Source organism: Apium graveolens, chromosome 5, assembly GCF_009905375.1.
Source record: "Apium graveolens cultivar Ventura chromosome 5, ASM990537v1, whole genome shotgun sequence".
NCBI lineage: Eukaryota > Viridiplantae > Streptophyta > Magnoliopsida > Apiales > Apiaceae > Apium > Apium graveolens.
This window is the reverse complement of record NC_133651.1, coordinates 67023331-67041942: the sequence shown is the minus strand read 5'-3', so window position 1 is coordinate 67041942 and position 18612 is coordinate 67023331. Positions and strand designations below refer to the sequence as shown.

The window sequence follows — 18612 nt, the reverse complement described above, 5'->3', positions numbered from 1 at the left end:
ATATATATATATGGTGTTATTTGGTGTTAATATATGATATGTGAATATGTGGCTATGTGTGTGCAATTATAATTTAAAAGTGAATATAAATTAAGTGCATATAGGCCTAAGTGCCATCCGTGTTTAATTTCGAGTTGTAAATAGGTTAGGTTGGTGAGAATATATTATAATGAGGATTATTATTATTTATGTAGGATCTCGAGACGAGGGAAAACTTGCCATAAAAGTCGAGTGAAGCTCCAGTTGTTGCTCCTACCAGTCAGACCAGACCAGCCTATCTCAAGGCAAGTGATTCAACTTGACCTTCGTATTTACTGCAAATTCATATATATCGATGCAATTATCCTGAGTCATTTTGACATATTTAAATCAAGCGTATCTTTTGTTTATCTTTGAGTTACATAGAGATGCCATGAACCCTCGAGTACGTATTGCAAGTAGTTCAAAAGTCTTTCATGATTGTTTAATGCCATGATAAAAAGAAGAATTGATATATTACTTGATGGATCACCTTGATTAACATGTTGATGTTTCCTAAGTATTAATATCTCATCCTGATACTTGAACCCCTATAGAACCTCACTTTGAATTCTGATAGTCAGATACTTACCAGCTTGATTCCTCATTGATTGATACCCTCTTTCTTATCCTAAAGCTTGACAATTCTGATATGTCCCGAGTTAAAGATCATTCTTCATACCTTAACACCCTTAGTATTCTTGAAGCTTACCTTCTTGATGATCCAGCACTTGAACCTTGATGAGAAACCATTGCTTTGAGCCCAAATTAGCATTATCCTTCATATTATCCATTAGTCTCACTAAATCCTCTTGTCCAATCCTTGATATTTGAAAACCATTCAATTACTTGAATAAAGAATAGTTTTGTGAACCATGGCTCTGATATTCAGTACCTTGTTTCCCGTGTTTCGAGCTGATCTATAATCCCTTGATAAAAATGTTTACAGTCAAAAGAGATTTTGTCATAAACCGGCATCAGTTTTTAAATAATTAAAATGTGGGTTTTTAGTCCCAAAGGGGGATAAATGTTTTCTTGAATAGTGGATCTGGACTGAGACGCGAGTCCTTTCCACACTTATATTAGGCTTAAAAGTTGCCTAGGGATTCCCAATAATGTTTTAGAACCCAACGAGGTTCGGGATTACTTCGCGGCTGATCACCGGCTGTAATCCGTAGCGTCATAAAATGATTTTGATTAAGACATGATTTTTAAAATTGTTTTGATGCAAGCAAAATGATGCCATCTCACATAGTTTTTATCTCTCGTTACCTTTGGTTATGTCTTTCCATTATCATTCTTAAAGGTATATCTCAATTTATGTTCTGTGTCGTACTGTTAGCACTTGTTGAGCATTTGGCTCACTTCTTGCTTTACCCTTATATTTCAGCTAGCAGCTATGGTTAGATTCAAGCAGTCTGCCCGTAAGACCTGTGATGCTGATGCTTATGTTCGAGCTCAGGTAGAATAAGTAATAATAGTTGTGTGAGGACTCGGTATTTGTAATCAGATGTAATATTTGATAGTGTTGGGCTGTTCCAAACCCTAAACTGCAAGATCTTGGATTTTGGTTGTGTATTCTTCATTAAAATGATGTAATAGCTATATTTATTTTGTTATTTAAGTTGGGGGTGTGACAGGTTTTGGTATCAGAGCTACGGTTTAGAGTCCCTGGACAGCCCAATTAGGTTATAGGATTTGTGTGTAGGTTATAGATATTACGCGAGAGAGTAGGTGAAGTAAATTATTATTAATACTCCTCTTATTGGTTGTCAGCAAAGGGCGCATTCCTCGTCATCCTCTGGGTCGGACGACACTATTGCTTTCTCCGTGTATGCTGAGTTGAGGCGCGAGTTCGACATGCTTCAGGGCAAGTACGACCGACTGATAGACCGACTGAAGAACGTGTATCCGGATAGCCGAAACTACGAAGGGAAGCCCAAGGAGCAGATGACTGCGAGACTTGAGACCTTGGTTCGGTACGTCAACAATAAGATTGAGGAGATGCCAGCGCACCGGGACCGTACCAGCCAGTATGTCATTCAGATGGTGGCAGATGAGCTCCAGAGCATTGTGAAGACGCTTCGAGAGGAAAAGACTACCAAGCCCCGTTCAGATGGAGTGGAGCCTTAGTTCTTTCCATTTACCTTTCATGTTGTTGTACTATCAGACTCTATGGAATCCCCAGTTATTTCCGTTTTTCCTTTAAATAAGCCTGTTAATCCTAGAATCAGACTATGTCCCAATCTTATGTACTGTGACCTTTAAAAATTTCAATAATTATGTGCTATTGTTCCATTTGCTCTCAGTTGTTATTTTATGTTTTTATCATCATATCTGCTTAATTTGGAAACTTGACCCCATATGTAAATGAGAATGCCATGCGATCCCCTCGAATCATTTTATCATTCATATCTGTTTTGACACAACTCTTATTTCAGATCATGCCTCCCAAAAAGAAGAACCCAACAACCACCTTCACCACAGACCCAAATATTCTTCGACTACTGGAAACCTTGCAACAGCAAACCAATGCTATAGCTCAACAACAACTAACTCTTCAACAACGAATTGAAAACCAAGATAACCGTGAGCCACACCAACCACCTGAACCACCAGTACCACCTAGACAAATTGTCACTTTCAAGGCTTTTCAGAATGTGAATCCACCTGTATTTCATGATACCACTGATCCAGTGATAGCTAACACATGGATCAAGGAGATGGAAAGGGCTTTTGAGTTGGTGCAGTTAGGAGACGATCAGAAGACGCCGTATGCTACTTACTTCTTGAAGGGAGAAGTCATCTATTGGTGGGAATCAGTAAAGGCTATGGAAGTCACTCAGCAGGTTTCTTGGGAGAGATTTAAAAAGTTATTTCTGGACAAGTATTACCCTAAGTACATGCAGAATCAGATGGAGCTAAAATTTCTGGAGTTGAAGCAAGGGAATATGACTGTATCGGAGTATGAGAAGAAGTTCACTGAGTTGTCAAGGTTTGTGACAAAGTATACCAGCACTGAGGAGGAAAAAGCAAAGAAATTTCAGCAAGGATTGGAGCCTTGGATCAGAGATAGGGTGGCTATGTTTGAGCTTGAAACTTATGCGGGAGCAGTACAGAAAGCTGCTCTGATTGAAAATAATGGGATGCAGTCAAGGAAAGAGAGGGATAACAAGAAGAGGAAGGTTCCGTTTTATGGAGAAAAGTCTGAAGCTGGAAGTACGCAAGATCGGAATGTAAAGAGGATTGGCTTCCAGAAGGGCGGAAATTTTCAAAAGAAGGGAAATTTGGGAAAAAGGCAAGAATCAAAAGGGAACAACCCGGCAAGCCAAGGGCAAGTTGGAGAAAACAGGTTCCAGAGACCGGAATGCAAGCACTGTGGAAGAAGGCACCCCGGAGTATGCAATAAGCTGAGTATGACCTGTTATAGGTGCAATCAGAAGGGACATTTGGCAAATGAGTACAAGATGCCGAAGCCAGGAGTTACGTGCTACAAATGTGGGAAGACTGGACACATGGCTAGGGAGTGTAAGGCAACAGGACCAGTCAAAGCTCTGATGAACATGGCAAGTACCAGTGCAAGCATGCCAGCTGAGGTATTGGCATTACCTCCACCACCCGCACTAACCCCGCAAGCAACAGCAAGGACATTTGATCTAAAGATGAAAGATGCTGTTCAGAATTCTGAAGTGATAGCAGGTACACTTTTACTCAATAATGTCAAGGCTAAAGTATTGATTGATTCGGGAGCAACAAGATCTTTCATATCAGAATCTTTTGTTGATAAGCTCCAATGTGATAAAACGGTTATGAGTGAGGTAGTAAATGTGGTAATTGCAAACCAAGAAAAGATTCCTGTGAATCAATTTTGTCCAAAGTGTGAGATCGATATTTCGGGATATAAGTTTTCAGCCGACTTGATACTCTTCAAGTTGGGAGAGTTTGATATAATTTTAGGAATGGATTGGTTAGGAGAGAATAGCGCTCAGATTAATTGTAAGACCAAGAGAGTGTATTTAAAGACGAAGAGTGGAGAGAAGGTAATATTTAAGGGGCAGAGGCAAGAGCAACTATTAATTACAATCGTTCAGGCTAAGAAGTTGCTTAGAAAAGGTTGTGAGTCGTTCCTAGCATATGTAGTGGATTCAGAGAGAGGCAGCCTCAGCATGGAAGATATTCCTGTAGTTAGCGAGTTTCCCGATGTGTTTCCCGACGAGCTACCAGGCTTACCACCAGATCGACAAATTGAGTTCGAGATCAACCTTGCTCCAGGCACGGAACCAGTTTCAAAGGCCCCCTATAGGATGGCACCAGCAGAAATGAAAGAGTTGGCGAGCCAGCTACAAGAATTATTGAATAAAGGAGTGATACGACCAAGTACGTCGCCATGGGGAGCACCTGTTCTGTTTGTAAAGAAGAAAGATGGGAGTGTGCGTCTATGCATAGATTACCGGGAGCTGAATAAGGTGACGATCAAGAACCGTTACCCGCTACCAAGGATAGATGACCTTTTTGATATGTTGAAGGGAGCAAAATGCTTTTCGGAGATTGATTTGAGATCGGGATACCATCAATTAAAGATCAAAGAAGAAGATATTCCTAAGACCGCATTCATGACCAGATATGGGCATTATGAATTCCTAGTAATACCGTTTGGATTGACCAACACTCCGGCCGCATTTATGGATCTGATGAATCGGGTATTTAAGAAGTATTTGGACAAATTTGTCGTGGTATTCATTGATGACATCCTTATTTATTTTAAGTCGGAAGAAGAACATAAGCAGCACCTCTGGATAGCATTGGAGATACTCCGACAAGAGAAGTTGTATGCCAAGTTTACCAAATGTGAGTTTTGGTTAAAGGAAGTTCAATTTTTGGGGCATGTTATTGGAAATGAGGGAGTTAAAGTGGATCCGGCAAAGATTGAGGCAGTTATGAATTGGGAGAGGCCAAAGACTCCTACGGAAGTGCGAAGTTTTCTAGGATTGGCCGGATACTATAGAAGATTCGTCAAGGATTTCTCGAAGATCGCCACGCCATTGACCAAGTTAACCAGAAAGAATCAAAAGTTTGAATGGAGTGCAGAATGTGAAGATAGCTTACAAGAATTAAAGCAGAAGTTGGTAACAGCTCCGGTGTTGGTACTTCCAGATGATCAAGGGAATTTTGTAATATTCAGCGACGCTTCACATAAGGGTTTGGGTTGTGTGTTGATGCAACACAGTAAAGTGATCGCATATGCGTCAAGACAGTTGAAGCCGCATGAGTTAAAGTATCCAACGCATGACTTGGAACTAGCCGCTATAGTGTTCGCACTCAAGATCTGGAGACATTACCTCTATGGAGAGAAGTGTGAAATCTACACGGATCACAAGAGTTTAAAGTACATTTTTACTCAGAAAGAGCTCAATATGAGGCAGAGGAGATGGCTGGAATTGATCAAGGACTATGACTGCTCGATAAATTACCATCCTGGAAAGGCGAACGTAGTGGCCGATGCTCTAAGTAGGAAGGAGAGATTGAATATGATGATAACATCAAAAGAGTTAACTGGAGAAATCGAAAAATTGGAATTGGAACTTTATGCTTATGGAAAAGTTACGGAAGTTTGTCGTGCAATGACCTTTCAGCCAACACTAGTGGAAAAGATAAAGAAGTGTCAAGAGGAAGTAATGGAAAAAGAGAAGAAACAGTTATCTGGAGAGGAGATTAATACTCAAAGGGATGAGCAAGGGATACTAAGGCTTTCATCCAGAATATGGATTCCCCATGTACCTGAATTAAAGAATGAGATCCTCCATGAAGCCCACAATTCAAAATTTTCAATCCACCCGGGAAGCACCAAGATGTATCGAGACTTAAAGAAGAACTTTTGGTGGCCAAATATGAAGCGAGACGTGGCAGAATGGGTTGCAAAGTGCTATACTTGACAGAAAGTAAAGGCAGAACATCAACGACCAAGCGGATTAATTCAGCCCCTGAAGATTCCAGAATGGAAATGGGAAAATATTGCTATGGACTTTATAGTAGGACTACCGCGAACGAAATCCGAACATGACGTAATATGGGTTATAGGTGATCGTCTTACGAAGTCGGCGCATTTCCTTCCAATAAACGAGAAGTCGTCATTAGACAAGTTGGTTCATTTGTATGTGCGCGAAATCGTACTAAGGCATGGAGTACCCGTATCAATAGTTTCAGACAAAGATCCCCGATTTAACTCAAGATTCTGGAAGTAATTTCAGGAGTGTCTTGGCACGAAGTTGAATATGAGCACGGCGTACCACCCACAGACGGATGGCCAGAGTGAAAGAACAATTCAAACAATTGAAGACATGTTGCGCAGTTGTGCAATCGATTTTGCAGGAAGTTGGGATGACCATTTGCCATTGATTGAATTCTCTTACAACAACAGCTATCATTCCAGTATCGGCATGCCACCATACGAAGCTTTGTACGGGCAAAAATGTAGATCACCAATAAGTTGGAATGAAGTAGGAGAAGGAAGAATTCTCGGTTCGGATTTGGTACAACAGTTGCATGACTCGGTCAAGTTAATTCAGAAAAGATTGCTTGCTGCTCAAGATAGACAGAGGAAGTATGCGGATCCAGCACGTAAGGACGTTCAATTCTAAATTGGCGAAGCTGTGTTGCTGAAGGTGTCACCTAGGAAAGGGTTGATAAGATTTGGCAAGAAAGGGAAGTTAGCACCTAGATACATAGGTCCTTTTGAGATTTTGAGTCAAGTGGGAAAGGTGGCCTACGAGTTGGCCTTACCACCTCAGTATCGGCATGTACATAATGTGTTCCATGTGTCGTTGCTTAAGAAGTACAATCCTGACGCTAGCCATGTGATAGAATATGAACCTGTAGAAATTCAGGCAGACCTGTCATTTGTGGAGCAACCGGTTAAAATACTCGACTGGCAAGTAAAGAGTCTTAGAAATAAATCCGTAAAGTTAGTAAAAGTACTTTGGAGGAACCCTAAGGTCGAAGAGTCGACTTGGGAGTTAGAGTCTGATATGCGTTCCCGGCATCCTCATCTTTTCTCTTAGATTCTGGGGACAGAATCCCTTAAGGGGGAGAGGATGTTACGACCGACATTTTATGTAATATTATTTGTGGATTTGGTATAATATTTAAGTCAAATGAAAATATATTCAATGATTATACGCTAGAGTGAGTGAAAATTTCTGCGTTATAAATTTGCTTTGTGTAGTATATGATTTTTTTTCAAAGCAAGAGTTTATTTAATTTCTTTATTTTTGATTTATAAGGAATATTCTAAGCTTTGGAAAAATTTTCTTTTAAAAGGAATTTTGTTCACAAATTTTGAAAATGATTTTATAAAGTCTCTAAAAATCCAAGTTATTTTATGATATAAATTTTATAATTTTTGAACTTGTATTTTATTTTATAAAAATAAATCTTTATAAATGTTAGTTGTCATAATTATCAAATTACATGGTTGTCCTTGCATGCAAATCCTTCCCTATTCAATTCAAAGGGCTAAAGAGACAATTCCAACCCCACTAACTCTTAATTTTCTAGCCAAATTCCTTCTTTGCCCTTGCATGCAAAATAAACCAAGTGAAAGTGGAGGGATAGTCTTGTCAATTCTCATTCCCACTCACATTTTCCAAATTAAAAACCATAAAGCAAGCAATTGATGTGATCATCCACTCCACTCACCATCACACTTTCTCCTTCCACCCTCCTCACTCTCTCACTCTCGGCCCTCCCCCTCCTTCTCTCGGTTTTTTAGCCGAAACCAACCCCCTCCCCATTTTCTTCATTCCTCCACCAAGTTTCCACCTTCTATACAAGTAAATGTTACTTACCATACCATGATCACATATATTCCAAAGAGTTTTCAGTAGAAAGTTTAAGTTTTAAAGTTGCATGTTAAGGTTTTAGTTGAAACTCAAAATACAATCTTGATTCTTATGGATTTAAGGTTGTTTTTGAGAGGACTACAATGAATGGATAAGTGCCAAGTCTTGAGAAGAAAACTCTTCATGATTTAATGGCCATTTCCATCCATTTTGTTCGGCCATGACCATATGGGAGCCGAATAAATGGTCCTTGAAATCATTCTTGTTGTTTTGATCAATTTTTGCATGTATATGTGATAATGACTTGAATTTTGTAGTGAAAATTTGATAAAACTCCTTGCATGCTAAGTGATCATCTAGGTATACCTTATGCTAGGCTTGCATGTCAATTTTAAGATGGAATATATGTAGAAAATATGTTGTTTTGGTTTGAAAAACCCGAAGGCATGCATGCATGAGGATTTCTCTTAGAATGTTGTAAGATTTTGATCATTTGGAAAGATTTTGTTAGTGAGCCTTAATTTCAGTGGGTATAATGTGTTAATATTGATTTATGCTTCTTGTTGCATGGTAATAATTCGTGGTTATCTTTTATAAAAATATATATCTTGTTGTTTCAAAAGCATGAAGATTTGTGATTTGTGAAGAGTAGTCTCTTTTGTTTTGCCATAATTGTACCTTAGGTAAGGATGATCTCACCAAGGTTATTTTGAGAAAAAGGGAGTTAGTTCAGTAGAATACCATGTATAAGTCTTGGTTTAAGTATTTAGTTGTTGTTAGTTGAGTTTGTCAAGTCAAAAACCTTGGAAAATGAGAGTTATAGTTTCTGCAGAAAAATCAGTATAGCACCCTGAGGTTTAGAGTGAGTTTTAACCATGTCATTGGTGTGCACTTTGAGGCCCAAGCTACCAGAAGTTAATATTGGGAGTATATAATAGGTTTTAGGAGTTGGTTAGAGGTTTGCATGTCATTTGGTTAGGTGCACAAGTAGAATCACAAAATCTGTCCAGCAGGGGACAGTTTTGTTGCAACTTGGAAAGAGGGAGATTTGACCATGTCATGGGTAGGCCCTCATTAGGCCCAATTGGGCCTTAGTTAGAGGGTATGTCAGAGAAGTTTTTCCAACCATAGTTCATAGGATATGAGCTAGAACCATGTGTCACAAGTTAATTCAAGTCAGGGCACTTTCTGCCCAGAAAAACAGGGGAACCTTGGACTTTTAGCTTAGGCCCAAGAAGGCCCAAGCCAGGCCCTTGAGCCACATCAAGTTTGTGAGATGCCCTTAGGTCAGGAGAGTCTTGTGTAAAAGTTTTGAAGAAAAACATGTAGTTTAAGAGTGTCTAATGTACTCAAGAAACCATAGTTGTCATTCTGAAATTTGCACCAGTGAGCACTATCACTTACCACATAGTTTTAGAACACTTAGAAGTGAGTATTAGGTCAACCACCATAGTTGTAAGATAGTATAAGGTCAGTAGAGAAAAAGGCACATGTGAGGGTCAATAGGTTTTGGATAATTTAGGAAAGGCACATCGAGTTAGAAAGCTGAAATTAGAAGACCTTGTCTAGTTTAGCGACCAAGTGACTTAAGTCGCGAGTCGAGATCATCCAAGCCTAGTGTTGCATTATGATATATATATATGGTGTTATTTGGTGTTAATATATGATATGTGAATATGTGGCTATGTGTGTGCAATTATAATTTAAAAGTGAATATAAATTAAGTGCATATAGGCCTAAGTGCCATCCGTGTTTAATTTCGAGTTGTAAATAGGTTAGGTTGGTGAGAATATATTATAATGAGGATTATTATTATTTATGTAGGATCTCGAGACGAGGGAAAACTTGCCATAAAAGTCGAGTGAAGCTCCAGTTGTTGCTCCTACCAGTCAGACCAGACCAGCCTATCTCAAGGCAAGTGATTCAACTTGACCTTCGTATTTACTGCAAATTCATATATATCGATGCAATTATCCTGAGTCATTTTGACATATTTAAATCAAGCGTATCTTTTGTTTATCTTTGAGTTACATAGAGATGCCATGAACCCTCGAGTACGTATTGCAAGTAGTTCAAAAGTCTTTCATGATTGTTTAATGCCATGATAAAAAGAAGAATTGATATATTACTTGATGGATCACCTTGATTAACATGTTGATGTTTCCTAAGTATTAATATCTCATCCTGATACTTGAACCCCTATAGAACCTCACTTTGAATTCTGATAGTCAGATACTTACCAGCTTGATTCCTCATTGATTGATACCCTCTTTCTTATCCTAAAGCTTGACAATTCTGATATGTCCCGAGTTAAAGATCATTCTTCATACCTTAACACCCTTAGTATTCTTGAAGCTTACCTTCTTGATGATCCAGCACTTGAACCTTGATGAGAAACCATTGCTTTGAGCCCAAATTAGCATTATCCTTCATATTATCCATTAGTCTCACTAAATCCTCTTGTCCAATCCTTGATATTTGAAAACCATTCAATTACTTGAATAAAGAATAGTTTTGTGAACCATGGCTCTGATATTCAGTACCTTGTTTCCCGTGTTTCGAGCTGATCTATAATCCCTTGATAAAAATGTTTACAATCAAAAGAGATTTTGTCATAAACCGGCATCAGTTTTTAAATAATTAAAATGTGGGTTTTTAGTCCCAAAGGGGGATAAATGTTTTCTTAAATAGTGGATCTGGACTGAGACGCGAGTCCTTTCCACACTTATATTAGGCTTAAAAGTTGCCTAGGGATTCCCAATAATGTTTTAGAACCCAGCGAGGTTCGGGATTACTTCGCGGCTGATCACCGGCTGTAATCCGTAGCGTCATAAAATGATTTTGATTAAGACATGATTTTTAAAATTGTTTTGATGCAAGCAAAATGATGCCATCTCACATAGTTTTTATCTCTCGTTACCTTTGGTTATGTCTTTCCATTATCATTCTTAAAGGTATATCTCAATTTATGTTCTGTGTCGTACTGTTAGCACTTGTTGAGCATTTGGCTCACTTCTTGCTTTACCCTTATATTTCAGCTAACAGCTATGGTTAGATTCAAGCAGTCTGCCCGTAAGACCTGTGATGCTGATACTTATGTTCGAGCTCAGGTAGAATAAGTAATAATAGTTGTGTGAGGACTCGGTATTTGTAATCAGATGTAATAGTTGGTAGTGTTGGGCTGTTCCAAACCCTAAACTGCAAGATCTTGGATTTTGGTTGTGTATTCTTCATTAAAATGATGTAATAGCTATATTTATTTTGTTATTTAAGTTGGGGGTGTGACATTTTTGGATTGTTTTGATGATATCAATAGCTTTATCTACTTATTTGCAATTGATTCAAGCTAATTTTGTAGTCGTTCTATTCCCAAAAATGAGTTTTTGATATTTGTTATTTTTATTTTCGATTTTTCCAGATTATACGTGATATGGTTGTTGGTTTTGATTACATGAGTAGTTTGTACGTAATCAGAGCTTTGTTTTGGTATATTAACTTTTAACTTTAAGTAAGAATCGAGTGTTTTATTGTTTCGCCGGGTTCTAGCTCGAAGCTCTCCGGATTTTGGTCGTGTTTTGGCCGGAATCGATTGTGTTACGGTTGTTTCTTGTTGTTTAGGCATGACTGAGTTTCTTCTTTTGTTTGGGTTGAAAAGGGAGCAAAAAAAAAGTCGATTCATGGTGTTTTGGGGGGATAATCGGGTTCACGGAACCCGCGAAGCCGTCGGATCTTCCCCAGATTCCGGCTAGCGTTCGACCCGGTCCGGTGGGTCTTGTTGACCGTTTTTTAATGTCCAACCCGACTTTGATCTTGAAATCCCCAAACCCATTTCTAAAAACATGTTTTTAATTTTTTTGTTTAAAAAAATCAAAAGTCTATTTTTAATTCCATAAATTAATTTTAATTGAAAATTAATTTGGTTCATTATTTTTAAAATAATTAACTTCTTTATTTAAATTCCAGAAAATTATTTTCTATATTATTTTCAAAAATCCAGATCTGATTTGATTATTTTTATTTTATTTATTTATTTAATTGATCGATTAATTTATTTAATCGATTACTTTTATTTATAAATGATTAAATGAAATTTAATTAATTATAATTAAGCCAAATAAGATTTTAAAAATTAATTTGGATCTTTTAAAAATATATAAAGTTATTGAATAATCAATTAATATTATTATTAATTGAATTATTCTTATTTTATTCGTAATAAATAGACGGTTTGTCCGTTTAATACGAAACGAACGCGTCTAGACTCAGAAAAATATTTCGCTTCCATTATAAATACTTTAGTGACATAAATTATTTTGTATCAAAAGGTTGGTTATTTTGCGAGTCATTCTAAGTCGAATATTCACTGAAAATTCTTATTTTTGACCCGATTTGAGTTTTAAAAATATCTAATCATATCTTTTAACAATCTGAATTACGTGTTGCATGAATTATATGTTATGTGCTATGTGAATTATTTGCCACGTGTCCTTTAAATCATTATAATTAATCATAATCCTAATCTATTATCATTGAGTGGGTAGACGATAAGGATAGTCGTACGAGTTAGACAATTATATATCGTCGATTAATTAAAGTAGTATCTTTTATGATAGATTTCCATAGTTCGAGGTGTTCAAGGTCAAACCAAGAGATTAAAAGTAAATTTTGCTTATATGAGATACCGGAGACGAGTAGACTTACAAATGATAAGAACATATCATGGTGACCAACGAGTAGAGGTTGGATAGTCTGTTGATTGAGATGTAGATAGACCGCGGTTGAATTATGTAGCAGATGGTTAAAGCTCAGATAAATGATCAACTGGGACAAGTATTTCTCCCCTATTCTAATTTCAGAATAATTAAATATTTTACATATTGTTGCAATACACAATTTGATTATGCCAGTATACCTTATTCTTGTTCTTTTATTATCATTTATTAATATCTTAAGCAAATAACTATTGTTCTGCAAATACCTATTATTCTGGGTTATTTGCGAACCCTGAATTATGATGTTTTAACCAAAATGGTTTATCATCAAATACTCTACGGACTGGATGGTTACGAAAAAAGCCAAAAATGAACCCTATAATTTATTAGGCCAAAGTGTGCCTGGGTACCCGATACGATGGTGGGTCTACGCGGATGGGTAGACCTGGAAAATCATTTGTGTCGTGTATAATCGTGTCGTGTAATTTCGTGTTTCGTGTATTTGGGGAGTAAACACGAATACGACACGAAATGAAATCGTGTACCTGTTTTGCAAACACGAACACGACACGAATTCAAAACGGGTAGACACGACACGAACTGTAGTACACGAAAATTTTTGTGTACTTTCCATGTACACGATAACGAAACGATATGAAATGGTACACGGAAAAATGAAAAAATGAAATGTACACGAAATAAACACGAACTGGTACACGATAACACAAATTCAGTACACAAAATTTTGAAATTTTACAAATCATGTTCAAATTTTGGTTAAACATAAATAAAGATAGATTCTGTGAATTCCATAGCTCAAGAACAACACCAAATTTCACAATCTGCTCCACAATCTTGAATTCTTGATTCAGCAGCATGTCTTAGCTCTTCAGGCATTGCAGATACAAATTCAATATTAAAATTTTTTTAGCTAATACTGTCTATACTCAGTCATTATAAGTCATAACAACCTTAAATACAAGGTTTAAATATAAGGTGTCTGGCATACAACTTTAAAATAAGAATCTAGAAACTTGTGTCAACAGACTATGTCTGACCATCTCGACAAAGAGATAACAACTACAGTTTGAGGAGGATTGAAGGGGTAACTGGGTAATACTTTTTTTATCCACCCACATTCCTTTCTATCCAGTTAAACAGATCAACAGGGTTAAGTTACCAGAAGTCATTAATTTCTATGAATAAATTAAAAATCCTCTTTTTGATATATGAAATTAAAATCATAAAACCTGAAATTGTCTTCTTCGTATCAAAGCTTCCATCCACTCAGATATGAAAGAATAAGTAAAAGGATTGAAAAATGACTAGATAAGGGTACTAATTTCTAGCATCATGAACTTTACAAAGTTCTAAAAATACAGTATGAACACATTTGGAAAATATAAATTGGCCGTGGGATATTTTGAGCCTGAGAACAACTGAGTAACATTATAAAATACACCAAGAAACCTACAAATACCCTCAATTTTATCTCATTCTTCTTCTTCATGACCATGCTTGTAATAAGAATCACTTAATTTTAAATGAGTAAATGCTCTACGGTAGTAAAGTGCACCATCAAGCATAATGTAGGTTGAATTCCACCTTGTTGGAAAATCTTGGCATAACCCTTTTTTCCTTTCCAAAGTAACTTGTGTTATACACTCTTTAAAATTTTCCTTCCTACCTTAGGAACCTTTAATGTTTTAACGGATTCTCTGATTTTATCAACCGATGCATCCATATCTTTTAGACCTTCTTGCACAATCAAATTAAGAATATGTGCGCAAAATCTAATATGAAAGAACTCTCCTCTAAAAAGCAAAGCATTCCTCAAGTTTAGTTGTGTTCTCAAAGTACCAACAAATGCATCATTACTTAAAGCATTATCTAAGGTGATACTAAACAATTTAAATTTGAGGTTCCATTCACACAATAACTTATATATTTTATCAGAAATAGTCATTCCCATGTGTGGTGATGGCACGTATGAAAAATTCAGCAATTTCTTATGCAAAACCCAATCATCGGTTATAAAATGAGCCGTGATAGTAATATACCCATCAGTTGCAACAGAAGTCCATAAATCAGATGTTAAACATACCCTACTGCCACAACTTTTCAACATGTTCAACAACTTTCTTTTTTCAGTTTTGTAATTAATTAATATATCATTTCTCAAGGTATTTCTACTCGCTAACGTAGCTCTTGGGTTTGCATATAAAAAGGCCTCTCTAATACCCTCGTATTCGACAAAAGAAAGAGGCAGATTGTGTTTTACCACGACTTCAGTTATCATATCTCTGAAAATCTTGGGATCAAACGCTCCATTATGCACCAACATAGATCCTTGGCTCTTTGAAATTATCATTTGCCTAATATCGGAAGAGATCACAAAGATTTTTTGATGCTTCAACAAATTTCCAGTCCCGGTTGCTGAGTTGTAAGTGACTGTATAACCGCACTTCTTGCACTTGGCTATATCTGGCTCATCTCCAATACCTTTAAAGAGGTCAAATGTATCCCAGGCTTTTGACCATTTTCGTTTAATGCCCTTCTCTTTCTCGGGTTTCACGGAACTTTCCGTTTTTGGTCCGGTTTCTTCATTCTCCATCCGGTCTGCCTCATCATCACTTAACGATTCATATTATTGTATAAAGAAATAAATTTATTTATAAAAATTGATTATATATGCTAAGGAATACAAGATTCGAAGGTTGAGTAAAAGCAACTAATTTGAGGGTATACACTGGAAAAAAATGATTGTATAATTAAAGAACTAAACATAATTAAAGAGTAAAGGTTGCGAAAAATTACCGGATCATTAGATATTGGCCAAACTTCTTCTTCCATGTTCCTCACTCCTCAGACAGACTGCGGCTCTCAGACAAGTCAAAACCCTAAAATTTTGTATGTATGTTTTCTAATTTGTGTTTGAAAAGTCGGGACTCTCTCTGCTCTCTAGTCTCTATCTATCCACTAAAATAATCCCAACAACAGCCCAAGCCCCAAGTCCCCAACCTAGCCCGTAAATTTTATGGTGTGAAACTGATTTATAGTGTGAAAGTGATTTTTAGTGATTTATATTTTGTGTATAAAATTTATGTTTTAGAAATAAATTTTAAAATATATTAATATTATTTATTTATTCATTTATATCGTGTACCTCGTGTTGTGTCGTGTACTCGAGGGGTAAACACAAACACGACACGAAATATTTATCGTTTACTTTCGTGTTCGTGTATTTTCGTGTCGTGTACCTAAAATTCAAAAACAAACACAAAATTTTTGTGTCGTTTCGTGTCGTGTGAAAAATTGCCGGGTCTACGGATGGGCATAGATCCGTACTGTATTCGACTAATCAGTAAAATATAATACATATGTTGGTTCTAGTGTGCAGTCTCGTTTATTATTGATCGCCTTTAATGACATTCCTTCTTTTAAATTTTCTCGATTACGAGACAAAGCAAATGATAAATTCATGAGATGAATCAGAAACTTTTTAATTTTGTTTCAGATAAATTAAAATTATTATTGATAGCTAATAATGCATAATGTTTTATTCACCTGATGATTTGAATAAGGGAAGACGTTTATAAAACTATTCAAAAATAATTTCCAGTGGGTTCTTCTGATATTAATACCAGGAAACCAAATTATAGTACTTGCTGAGCATTCTTGGTTTACTTTTGCTTTGTCATTTTTTTATTCTTTCAGTGATATCGAATATTATAATAAGTATATCGCAGTAGGCACCGCTATGGAGAGAACTCAACTTCAGATAGTTATACATCTCAGGGCATATAAGACGAGGAGGTTTCCCAAAAGGTAATAAAGTTTGAGTTAAATATTATAGTAATTCGGATGTTTTTCCATTCTTGTTTCATACCATAACCTGTTATCGATCCATAAATGAGGGGTCATTAGTATATTTGTATATTCATATTAATATACCGGTTTACGCTATTCAAAGTTGTTTGTTGACCCCCAATCCTGACCCCGGATTTGAAGGCTGTCACATTCATAGTATATGGAACAACTTGAGTGGGGAGAGTATTGATTGAAAAAGGAGACTATGGAACCCTTCTCCGCCCAATACAATAGGCAGGAGTATTCGAAGACTCAATAAACGATTTCAAACATGTAGGAGACATCAACGGTCTTTTCATCCCCAACTTCGGGCCCACATTCTTTACAATAATCTTTTCTGCCAAGGAATTGTGTTTTCTTGTATCGGCTTAATACATATAACCAAAAAATATAATTAGAGAAGGATGTTACATAAAAAAATCATGCTTTTGAAGTATACCATTCTGTGATGGAGACTGAGTAAACGCTTTCCGACACGTAGGAGACAACAACAATCTTTCTTCTGAGGACTTGTGTTTTGTCCTCTCGGCTTAATACACACATCCTAAAATAATAGAATCAAAGTAGAATACAACAAAATTAAAGAGAATAAGCTTTTGAAGTTTGCCATTCTTTGATGGACATTGAAGAAACCTTTTGGACATGTAGGAGACAACAACGTTCCTTTCGTCCAAGATTTTGGCCCCATTGTCTTTGCATCCCTGTTTTCTTGTGAGGACTTTTGTTTCGTCCTCAGTGCTTAATACATACATGCCAAAATGATCTAATGATCTAATTAGAGCAGGATATTACAAAATTGAGGAGAATAAACTGTTGAAGTATAAGATTATGTGACCGTGCAACAATAGTTGGACTTCGTTCCCCTTCAGAGCATGGATTTGCAGTGCTTACATAGTACGAATTGATAGTCCTCTTTTGACATCTTATATTTCTAATAATTTTTTAAATAGTCCTCTTTGATTACGAATTGATACTCTTGATTTTCAACGTATTGACATCTTATTTTTTCTAATAATCTCTGATTTTTTTTTGTCATGATAAGAAAATTAGTTGCGGTCAATTGGATTTAAGGGAGACAGGACGGTCTGTTATTTGCGAGGAGATTTGTGATAGGCGATATGGTGAAGAAGGTACCGAAAACTATTATGCCTACCATGGTATTCTTATCATGTTCAAGAATTTTGCTTGTTCTGCTGTCGCCGGTTATTAAGTGGCTTTAATACACATGATTGAGGCTATTAACAATGGTCATGTTCTTCACATTTTTGTCACCATGGCATCATCAATGTGTTTAACATGACTGATTACTTTCTAGTAGTCACTGCAATTTAAATTCCGAACTCCTGGGATAAAAAGGTGCGATATTTCAAATTCTAGGCTTTTATGTCAATCATGATAGCATGATCAGTGTTAACCGGAGAACTATCCACCACCCATTTTCACAAGAACACATGTTACCGCCCCTTTCCTGTTAAAATTTAACGAATCAATTACTGGGAGGAGGAAGAGCCCGCCAAGAGCCCAAAAAATTTAGCAATTAGTACTCCCTCCGTTCCTTACAATTGTTATCGTTTGTAAGAGAGTGTTCGACATACATTTTAAGATGGATAGAAAAGTATAATTTTATAACTTTTTTTTAAAATTTTCTTTTTCTAAATGAAAGTTTAAACATTTTATTTTTATTCAGAAAAAAAAATTCAAAAAATGTTATAGAACTATACTTTTTATTCATCTTAAAATACGTGTCGGACACTGTCTCAGAAACGATAACAATTGGGTGGAACTGAGGGAGTAATCATTTTGGCACAATTAATAATGTAATTATTTTTGTAATTATTTTTTTTAATTTAGAAGCCAACAAAGCGTAATTAAGTCCTTATAATACTCTCTTCGTCCCTATGTTCATTTTGACTTTAAATCGATCAACTTAACGAAATTTTGACCGAAATTTACATCTACTGTATAATTGAAAAAATAATAAAAATATACATCATTGAAAAGCATATTTAGTTAATTTTAAAATTTAATTTTCAGATTTTAAAATTATCAATAGATAGTTCTTAATGGTTAGGTCAAAAATTGGTTAATTTCCCATAGACACTTAGATCTATAAAAAACAAGAACAGAAAAACTCTTAAAAATGAGACATGGTATTGGACTTTCATATTATCGAA

At 36.2% G+C, this 18612-nt stretch overlaps 1 protein-coding gene across 1 annotated transcript in view; it reads right to left on the bottom strand.

Annotated features, from left to right (window-relative positions):
• LOC141660148 (zinc finger BED domain-containing protein RICESLEEPER 2-like) overlaps nt 1–15182 on the bottom strand; it is a 49958-nt gene extending 34776 nt beyond the window's left edge. The window contains exon 1 of the mRNA XM_074467108.1: nt 14256–15182. Within this exon, the coding sequence (XP_074323209.1) occupies nt 14256–15182 (927 nt within the window). The remainder of the gene's footprint in view (nt 1–14255) is intronic.
• Between the last annotated feature and the right edge of the window lie 3430 nt (nt 15183–18612).